Below are 11,113 nucleotides of genomic sequence, written 5' to 3'. Positions count from 1 at the left end.
AAAAAAAGAAGAAGAAATAAAAAGGAATCTCCAAAGAAATAAATAAAAAAAAGAACAACACTAGTAAATGGACCATATACTGGACACTTACCATCAACCAGGCATAGGGTTTTACATACACCTGCTTATTTAGTTCTCATAATGACCTGTTCCGATTTTACAGGTGACGAAACTGAGGCTCAGAGAGATTAGGTAGCTTGCCTATGATCAGACAAGAGTGGTAGGTAGTACCCAGACTCAAACCAGGGTTTGTCTGATTGCAAAGGTCTTTCCGCTTCACTCGAACTCACAGAAAAGCACTAAAAACAAAAAGCCCTCCAGGAAGTGGGTTATTCTCTGAGATTATGTTTTCAGAATACAAACCTTTGAGTCTAGTTTAGTATTGCACTTGCCAATCTTTTCACCAGTCCCACAAGGCCATTCATTATTCTGATGACTCTCATTTTATAAACCTCCTATGGAGGCTGAGAGAACTGGGCCTGGCTTTACCTCTAGGAGGCAGACTTGAATGATCATGGTTCAACTCTTGATGTGGAACTAAAAAATCAGCACAATTTCTGTTACCGTATGTGGCCTCCTTTGTGTCCAGGAAAAAACAAAATGTATTAACAAAATTTCTCCCAGAGGGGTTTGAGGCAAAGCCTTGACTGTTTATTTGAAGAAAAATGGAAACCTCCAGGAATTTGTAATCAAATAAAAACCATGAGAAAGCCTTAGCTTTGGCTCATTTGGAGGATCCTAAACTGAGCAGACAGTACAACAGCTAGTAGTGTCTTACTAGCTCATTCTGATTCTCACACTAACAAATGAAGGCTGTGAGTGGCTGTGGAGCACTGGGAGTGGTGGTGGAGGGAGGAAGGGTGCTGGCTAGGCAGGGCAGGTCATGAAATGATTCTGTGATTGGCATGGGGATTGATGGGTACACAAATTTGAATATGCTGAGTCACTGCATTGCCCACTCTGCACGAGGTGACTGGATGGTATGTGAATGCTATCGCAATAAAGCTGTTAAAATAACAACATAGGTTTAGCTTGCTTTGGCACACTTGGTATTTTATATTCCAGCAACAATTTAAAAAGTTAATTCATAATTTAATCACTGAACAACTCTCCAGCTAAATGAACACTTAGGCAAATCTTTGCTTAAATGAAGCATTTTTTTTAAAGTAAGGTGGTGGTGGTTATATACTGTGACTTCGGTTCTGACTCATAGCAACCCTGCACAGGGTTTCTGAGGCTGGAAATCTTTACAGGACCAGAAAGCTCATCTTTCTACTGCAGAAGAACTGGTAGTTTCAAACTGCTGACCTTGAGGTCGGCAAACTGACTCATAACCACTATGCTACCAGAGTTCCTCTTTTAAAGTAAGGGGGGAGGGGAGGAATTGAGGATGCAAATGGCAAAGCTATAGACAGCCAAATTCAAGTATATCACAATCATCATGGTACTGAAGGAGAAAAGGGATGCAACAGAAAACATTCATTAAGTGCTTTAGGACCTTGCCAAACAGGCATTGAGAAGGAAAAATCCAGGGGTTTGGGGAAGCTGCTCTAGCTCTATAGGTAGGCAAAGAAACACCCAGAATGCCACAGAAAGTGATGAACAATACCTGGACGAGATCCCTCCTCCCAACGAGCAAGGCAGAAGCAGCATTCTTCTGACATGTTTCCTGAATATCATTCACATTTAATCTGGGGAGAGAAAAAAAAGCACTTTTCTAGTTTAGTTTCCTACATCAATTATCCCTGGTTTAACATTTATTGTTTGTTAAAATGTGTTCTTCTGTGTTTCTGTCTGTTAGTCTCCTATCCTGTCTGACATGGGTAGAAAAGCTTTACTAGCAGGAATGCCGTGCCAGGGGGCCGGGCCTGGCCAACCAAAGCTTGCTCATCCCTTTGAAGTGAGGAGAAGATACGAAGTGTCAAATGCTACTTTTCCCGCCAGCTTTTCTGTGGTGTTCCCAAGGCTTGAGGATTGAATAAAAAAAACTGATTTAAATACATCCAACACTGACTTTGGCTTCTAACATAAAGAGTAGTGCATACACTACCAAATAAATGCTTTTCTCTCATGTGGCCAGGTACAGAAAGAAGAAGGAAAGCACAAGCTGTCCCCTGATGCCTGGTGCCCATCCCACCAACTCTTTTCAACCAAAGTTGTTGTGCTTTTTATCTGCTTTACGCATTGGGTGTGTGTGAGCCAGAATTCTAGGATGGCCTTCAAGATCCCAGCTCCTTGGCATGTACACCTTGAATAATCTCCTTCTTCTAAGTGTAGGCAGGACCAATGATGTGATTAAATCAGTATCTAATGTGATTACGTTATTAATCAGCTGGCTTTGAGTTCAATAAAATGGAGATTAGTATCCTGGGTAGGTCTAACCCAGTCCGGCAAGTCTTGAGAGAGAAAGTGAAGTTATGAGTGAGACAGTCTTCAATGGTCGTGAAGAAGACGACATTCATCAGGAGAGGTACAAGGGACTGATTCCGCTAATAACCTAACTGAGCTTGAAAAAGGAGATACACACCGGCCCTCCCCAACCAATGCCATGATTTCCACTTGGTGGAACCCTGAGCAAGGACCAGCTAACTCAGACCCAGGCTCCTGACTTGTAGGAATGGTGGGCAACATGTTTTGTTTTAAGTCACTAAGTTTGTCATGCAGTAATAGAAAATGAATATGCTTGGCTTATCTGAAAACGTTTACAGAAGAACGACTCCAATACTTAAAACAAGGCTTGATGGTCATGACTGCATTCTGAGCATCCTTAGAAAGTTACACTTACATGTACAGCTCTCCCAGTGATTTGTGAACAGGAAGAAGGCAAGCAATGTCCTGAACGATCACTTTTCCAGCGGCTTTGATGGACCGATTGCCAGAGTCCGATCCCTCGCGCTTACTTTTCCATCGCCGTGATTTCTGGAGGAGATGATAAGATATAACTGACAGGGACTCTGACAAATGGAGACCTACGGTTGCACAACACATTGTATTTGGGTCATTGGAAATTTGCGAAGACTTTACATTACACCATGCCCACAATTACATGAATCAGCATCTGTAAGAAATAAAACGATGACAGAGGAGGACATTGAGCTCTTAGTCCTAAACCCTCGCAGGAAAGCGGCACCCAGAGGAGGGCTATGTGCATTCTGCAGGTGCTCAGAAATAGGTGCCAGGAAGCAAGACTTTAAAACAAAACAGAACCAAACAAAAAAGCCCAGCAACTAAGTAAGTTAGTAAAGACCCCAAGAAACATGGGAGAAGAGCAACTTTTAAGGTTGGGTTCAGTACTAGGTTAAAAATTCTTGACTGAAACCAATAAAGATTTTTTCTTTTCAGAAAAATTTCAATAGAACTTGGTGAAAATTTAAGTCAGATACAACAGTGTGGGTTCTGCAAACACGGATCTGTGGTAGGCAGACAGAGAAACAGTAGCCCAGAGAGAAAATCCCCTGTCTTTCCTATGACTTTCATTGTTTCTAAAAGTGATCATTTTTGAGCACCAAAAATACTTGAGAAGAGGTACTCAGGTCTCGGTCAGGGATGATGAGCAGCTGCCCCGACGCCCCAGAGCTTTACCTACGGATGGTTAGAGAGGAATCCGTGTGCGTGAAATGGAAAATGTTCTGGAGAGTGAGAAGTATTAGTCTGTAACGCCATCTACAATCTCCAAAAATGACAATGAGCCAGGAAAACAATCTCCTATTCTATTTTACTGCCAGAATTTTTAAAAAGGGGGGAGGGCATTGCAGTAAGACAAATCAGGAGGAACGTGAATGAGGCAAAAGGGGCTTGTGAATGTAGAATCAGGATGCCCAGGTTGACTGGTTGTACTACCACCATGTACTGCTCTACATGATGCTGGGCAACTGGTCTGCTGTATGTTTATTCTCATGCCACATTCTCTCTTCTCACCTCTGTGTCTAGCTGTGACAACCTCTGCTGTACCAATCTCACAAGGTTAATCAGGGCACAATGGAAAGATGTGGGTGGACAGGGTTGTATGAACCGGGAAGTGCAAAGCCTCATCTTTCTCCCGTGGAACAGCTGGTAGTTTCGAACTGCGGACCTTGCAGTTCACAGCCCGATTTATAACCACTATGCTACCAGAGCTCCTTTAACCACCACCAATTATCATGAATGTCTACAAATTCTCAAGATTTTACATTAGATCGCTATTACTTTGATGGTGGTTATGTGCCGTGGAGTCGGTTTCGACTCACAGCAACCGTGCATAGGGTTTCCGAGGCTGTGAATCTTTATGGGAACAGAAAGCCTCATTGTTCTCCCACAGAACAGCTGGTAGTTTCTAACTGCTGACCTTGAGGTTAGCTGCCCTACTCATAACCACTAAATTACCAAAAATAACATACAAATAAGTTCATTTTCTACAAATGATTTCTATACAATCCCTCTTCCCTGAATTAGTCATGGTCTAATCAAACTTCAGGTTCTTTCTGACCACTAACGTCCATTGAATCCCCAAAGTGGTTCAGTGAATGCAACCTCCTTTAGGTTTATTATAAGTTGTAGAATCAATCTAACACAGGAACAACTGTTTAACCACAGGAACGATTGTGAGGAAGGGGCAGGACCTGGCAGTGTTTTGTTCAGTTGTACACAGAATCCCTAAGACTAGGAACCGACTTGATGGCACCTACCACAACAACATGGAACCATCCTATCTCTGCAAAGCTGGATTTCGTTCCTGGAAGGCAGGTAAATGCAGCCGCAGCTTAGGTGAAACGTCTGTGAACTGGTGATCACGATTTGTAAATACTTGTGCTACATTATCAGTCTGGAACTGTAGCCCATTTGATCTTCAGAGCCAGTTCAGTTACAATTTACTGTTTATCCAAGCACAAGTCATTATTCCACACTACAATTTGGAGTAGCCATGCAGTTCTCTGCTGGTCCTGGTAACTTTCTGAAGAATTATGTGCATATTCATAAAAAGGTCATCCTTCTAGTCATCAGACATATTGGCATGGATGTCAGTGAGGGGAATGCATGTTAAAAAGCAAACAATCTGTCAGAGACGGCTGGAGCCAGGCAATGTTAGCTGATCACGATATAGGTAGTCACACGTGCAATGAACACATTACATAACGGCAACATACTTTAGGAAGAGCAATTTAGAGTATGTCTAACCTGCAGTGACAGTGACCAGCAAGGTGTGGCTTGCTTCAGTAAGAGAGGTGTGGACCCTAATCTCACTGTGATTTTCATTAGGTCCCCAGGGAACGACACACCCACAGTCCTAAATTTAATTGTTCATTTCAAAACAGACTGAGAGCATTGAATTTAAAAAACAAAACAAAACTCACAGCTAAAAAGATTCCACCTGGAAGGAAATCAAAGCTTTTTCAAAAGCTACTCTGATCTCTCTAGCTGGGTCTTTGGGCTGGTTGGGCAGTTTGGAAACACTGTTTCAAAAAAGTTCTCTTTGGTGTCAAGAGAAAATGAAAAGCACCTGAGTAAGTGAGGGATTGGCTGTAGCTCCTTTCATTACACAGCTGAGATCAAAGAAAGCCTTTAGGCTTGTTGTTGTTATGTGCCGTCGAGTCGGTTCTGACCCATACGGACCCTGTACAGGGTTTCCGAGGCTGTAAATCTTTATGGGAGGAGAAAGCCTCATCTTTCACCCACTGAGCGGCTGGTAGTTTCGAACTTCTGACCTTAAGGTTTGTAGCCTGATTAGTAACCACTATGCTACCAGAGCTCCTTTATGCTTAAAGGAGCTCAATTTCTTGATTTTAATAAAAATGTTTTAATAATTACATTTAGGCTCATGTACCACAAATGGCTCATTGGCAAGTGGGCTAGTCCATCTGAGAACTTGTAAATGACAGGAGTCCAATGGTAGAACACGTTTGAGTTAGGGTGTGAAGATGTGTCTGTTACTGGTAACAACGACATCGGCAGCCATTTAGGTCACCTGACCCTTGGAACTATGATGTGAACATAGGCTCGTCAGACTGCAAAACCTATTAGTTGTTAACTTGTCTTAAATGTGTGATTTCAGATTAAAAAGGGGGGAAAAATTAAGTCCTGACTAAGCTCTCTGTTAATAAGTAAAGTAGTATGGTTCAGTTTAAATAGACCCATTTCTGTACATAAAATTAATGTTTGATTCTAGTGATGCCTCCCCCAAACTGCCCTTTAAAAGTGAGATGACCCACTTTAAAAGTCACTTCTCCGCCAAGCTTTGGCGCTGCGTTCTGCTAACGTGGAGGGTCATGCAACTTCCCTGCCACAGCCACAAAGCTTTCCCTGTGCACACCGAAGTCAGACCAGGATGCTGCCTCTCAGGCTCAAAGTCTGCACCCACACTGTGTGGCATTCTCCTTTCTACACTGTTAGGACTAGGAGTATTCAAATGTAAGACAATTCAAAGTCCCAGGAAGTTAGAGCACCCAATAGAAACAGACCAACATGAACTGCCAATGAATGCTTGCCCATGGTTATATGGACAGTGGTCTTCGAGAACTTTCTGCACTTATCCTTCAGTGAATTATGGAAGTCAGAGCCTACATTTTCTGAAATTCCTAGTCAACTTCTTAACATATCAGGCTCCTAAGTGTTTCTCTGTATGATTTGTACTGAATGGACCCTCACGAAGCTGCCAATAATAGGAGAGTCCCCAAAATAGACTTACCCAAATGACAGCTGTCACTAAGAATTAAGCTATAAAAACAATTATGGAACTGTTCTATAATCCAGCAATGGATAACTGTCAACTATTACCAAAAATCTTTAAGTGATCACAAAATCACTTTTTAATTGGCTGTTGTTTAGGGGGTTTTAAGTATGAAATCTTTCCCCTTCAGACCACAGGGGTGACTGTAATCTCATCCAGTGGCCAGTTATTCTGGGCATTCATGTAAAATAAAGCTGCATCTCACCAGCTCTCACAGCAGATCTGAGGTGGGGCCTTAGGTCCTTGCTGCTCCCTAACAAATGAATGGGACACACTCTCAGTGTGTTTTCTGCAGTGTTCTGGCAAGAAACAGAGCTTGTATTCCACCCACACCTAGACTGAGACTGCCTCCTCCCTCCTCTTACTTCTTTTTGTTGGTGATTTTAGGAGTTTCTCTTGTCTGTTTAACAGTCAGGTAACAATATACAGATTTTCCACTGGACTCTCTGGGCCCTGGAAACAATGGCACTCTAGACTAAGAGGGGCAGTTCATCTGTCTAGTACTAGGGTCGAAAAGCTCGCTAGAGACCCTGCATTGCTCCAGTCCCACTCTTGTGTGAGGTAAAATTGGTCTTCTGAGGGACAGAGGGCTCTGCTTTTCTTTGAGGTCATTTTAATGCCTGTCAATAGGAAACGCCCCTTCCCCACAGGATTCATGAGAAAGGACGGAGGGATGAGAAACAAAGCAAGACAAACAAATTGTTATGGGACAAGCACCAGAAAAAGCTTCTCTGAATACACCAAGAAGGTGCTCGTGAAATATGGGAAAAGAGGCGGAAGACGAAAGGAGTGGAGTTGGGGGGGGGGGGGATGGTGAGGAAGCAGAGGTGCAAATAGCACTAAATGACAACCAACAGCCAGCTGGCGACTGTACCACCAGTTACTGCTACAATCGGAGGCAACATCGATGCCAATAAATGGGTTAAATGTAAAAGGAGCCCAAGAATAAGCCACCAACTGCTTCGCAGCAACCCCTTTAACAATGCAGAGTCAGCAGAATGGGCAGCGAATCAACAAGGATTCCTACTGAAATAGCAGCGGGAGCAGGGACTAGTGGACATTCAGTGGACATTCAGCAGTCGGTCAGTTGGCTGGGAAAGTGGCTTCGTCCATGGCTCCAACTGCAAGTTGGCAGTAGGAGTACTTGCTAAGCTAGTCTAGTCTGGGCTATGCTTTCCTGTGAAGGCTAAGGGCCTGCTTCCCTAAGTAGACTTCATACTCGAAGGAATTTACACAAGAGCCTCAAGGCTGGCCTTACACAGCATGAGGTCACCGTGCACTACTGAAGTCATGAAAGGGATGGGAGAGGAAGATAGAAGAGGGTAGATGGCCAGCAGGAGTGAGTGAGAAAGAAAAGGAAGAGAGAATGTCCACAAGCAGAGGTTTTAATATCACTGCAAATTATATAGTGAGGGGGAAAAAAACTGTTTCTGAAAATTCTCCAAGGATTAAAAACTAGCTTATGTGTCATACCAGTGCAGCAGGTGGGCACTTCCCTCTCTGAACTAGACCAAGACCATGGAAACAGAATGGTCAAAGCCTCTTGTATCTTCCTCGGCTGCCCCCATGCCTAAGGTAAGCTTTTCTTTTGTAAGCTCTATGACATCATCCAATCCTCCATGAGAAATCAGATAAACTAAAGGCTTATAACAGAGGTTCTTTCTGAGAAACCCCAGATTAAACTTCATCTTCAAAGAAGTCTATTTGCAAGTTTAGCAATATCAGTGTTTCTCCATCTGAGACACTGTGATTGAACAGGGGGCAGTCCTTGGCTCCTGACACCAACCCCCTCCACAGTAAGAAATTGATTGTTGCTGGTCCTGATAATCAGCCAGCCTGTCATTTCAGGTTCCTCAAAGCCAGGCAGGTGGCATTTTATTCTTGGGCCTTTGGGTAGAGACAGGGTTAGTTAAGGAGAGCATTTGCACAGCGCACAGTACCGGGAAGTCGTTAATTGCTTGTATGGACCAACGTCGCCGGGCAGAGCGAGGAGACATCTGTGTGTGAAAACGTTACACCCAGGAGGAGGAAAGAAAAACACCAAGAAAATTAAAAGGGAAAAAATAGAGAATAAAATGAAACTGTGACTGGAACGACTGTCAATTCTGACCCTAAGCACAACAGTATTTGAATTTCCTCATCTCCTCCCAGCCCACCCGACTCCAAACGTAGCTTCTGACACTGAACATTTGACAGCTCTGACAAAGGAACATTTGAGGTTCCTAGTCCTCAAGACTGAGACCACAGTGCAAGTGGGGAAAGACAGACAGGCGGTTCTCTTCTCTTTCCCCTTTAGGGGAGAGGAGGGTCCTAAAAAGGAAGAAGCTCTTCAATACATTCAACCTCAATTGTTTTCTTTTTTGGTGTGTGGTTGTGAGTTGATGGGGACGTTAGAAGTCTCGAGCTTGGGACTGCGGTACTATTTTCAGAGTGGAGCTATTTCTAGAATGGGAAACAGGAGAGCTGTGAAGAGATAAAGGGAAAAGAGGGAGCTAGAGTGGAGGAGGTTTAGCCTTGAGGGCATGCCTGCTACCAACATGAGCATCTGAGGTATGTAACACCAACTATGGAAATGAGAAATGACTCTATTAACTTCAAGGCCTCCCCAGTTACTTACATTCGGGCTATTTTAATGGGATACAATGAAGCAAATGGGAGGGTACAAAAATGTTAAATGTTTATAAGATAATGCCTGATGCGTATACGAAATTCTGGGCCTTCTGAGTTAGACTAGGAATAACAATATTTCAGATTTATCTATCAACTATTGATAGCTGGACTCCTAGCATAAGACCTGGACTGTGAACCACACGGTCAGTGGTTCAAACCCACCAGCTGCTCCTTGGAAACCCTATCTATACAGGGTTGTTAGGAGTTGGAATAGACCTGATAGCACTTAACAACAACAGCTGGCTGAGTGACCAAAATTGAACATTGCCTCCTCCCAGTGGTTGCTAATTGCCTAAGGAATTTTTAAACTCTCCCATATTTTTTAATTTCTAGGCACGAACCTTGAAATTTCACCTAGAGAACATTTGAGTGACTGTAACAATATACCTTAAATTGGCCAGGGGAAAACCATAAACACAACAAGAGAACCAATCAGAATCCCCAAATGGCTCTCTAGTTTACATAATCTCAAAAATAGAAATGTTTTTACTGAAAATGATGAGAAATTCAGTAAAAGGAAATAGCATCTTTAAAAAAGTAGAAGTGATAACCACATGTGAAACTAGACACCTGGATGATTTGAAAATATTCCTGGAGGGACCAAGCCGTGCTAACCTCCGAGAGAAGATGAGGTGGCCCACATAGGCTTTCGAGTTCATTTCTCTCATCTCCCTCGCTGCCCTGTATAAATAGGACGGATATACACAAGCAACTAGGAGAAATAATTATTTCAAATTCATCACAAAATGAATGACTTATTCATTTTACAGTCTTAATCTATTTGTTGGAACCATGCAAAACTTTTTTTTTAAGTCAAAACTGGGCAAATACCAGCAATTTCACATAATTTAATGTAACTGTTAGCATGTGTTATCAGGTAAAATGGGCTCCCCTTCCAGAAACTCTGGTGTTTCAGTGAAATTCTATTTCTTGACTTGTGTGATTATCAACTTGCTGAATTATATACATTTACAATGATTTGTGAACTTTTCTGTATGCATGCTCTACACCAAAAGTTTCCTATAAAATCATAATTTTAAAAAAAGTGCCCCCCATTTTATTTGGACATTGTTTGAAGAAAAAGTTCACTGATTGTGTGATACTAGGGGATTTTGCTCACAGACCCTCTTCTTTTTCCATAGAGAAGCAGCACACTAGTGGCAAACTGAAGTATCACACTCCTTTTGATTGTTGTCGTTAGGAGCCATCGAGTTGGTACTGACTCATAGCAACCATATGCACAGCAGAACGAAATGCTGCCCAATCCTGGGCCAACCTCACTATCGTTGCCACGCTTGAGCCCACTGATGCTGCCACTTGGCCAATCCATCTTGCTGAGGGTCTTCCTCCTTTTCTCTGACCCTCTACCCTACCGAACATGATATCCTTCTCCAGTGACTTGTTCCTCCTGACAATATGTCTGAAGTATGAGAGATGAAGTTTGGTCGTCCTGGCCTCCAAGGAGCACTCTGGCTGCACTTCTTCCAACACAGATGTTTGTTCTTTTGGCAGTCCACGGCACTTTCAATATTCTCTTCCAAGACCATAACTCAAAGGCATCAATTCTTCTGCAGTCTTCCTTATTCACTGTCCAGCTTTCTCATGCATATAAGGTTATTGAAAACACCATGGCTTGGGTCAGGCACACCTTAGTCTTCAAGCTGACATCTTTGCTCTTCAACACTTTAAAAAGGTCTCGTGCAGCAGATTTGCCTAATTCAATACGTCGTTTGATTTCTT

At 42.8% G+C, this 11,113-nt stretch overlaps 1 protein-coding gene across 1 annotated transcript in view; it reads right to left on the bottom strand.

Moving 5' to 3' along the window:
- Positions 1-11,113, bottom strand: part of WDR59 (WD repeat domain 59) — a 40,518-nt gene that overhangs the window by 27,087 nt on the left and 2,318 nt on the right. Inside the window, exons 2-3 of the mRNA XM_006860307.1 lie at positions 2,786-2,969; positions 1,610-1,691 (exon numbers count right to left, since the gene is read on the bottom strand). Of these exons, the coding sequence (XP_006860369.1) occupies positions 1,610-1,691; positions 2,786-2,969 (266 nt within the window). The remainder of the gene's footprint in view (positions 1-1,609; positions 1,692-2,785; positions 2,970-11,113) is intronic.

The sequence above is a fragment of the Chrysochloris asiatica genome, unplaced genomic scaffold (genome assembly GCF_000296735.1).
Source record: "Chrysochloris asiatica unplaced genomic scaffold, ChrAsi1.0 scaffold00037, whole genome shotgun sequence".
NCBI classification, from domain to species: domain Eukaryota; kingdom Metazoa; phylum Chordata; class Mammalia; order Afrosoricida; family Chrysochloridae; genus Chrysochloris; species Chrysochloris asiatica.
Note: the sequence above shows the minus strand (reverse complement) of the source record. Positions and strands in the feature narration are given on the sequence as shown.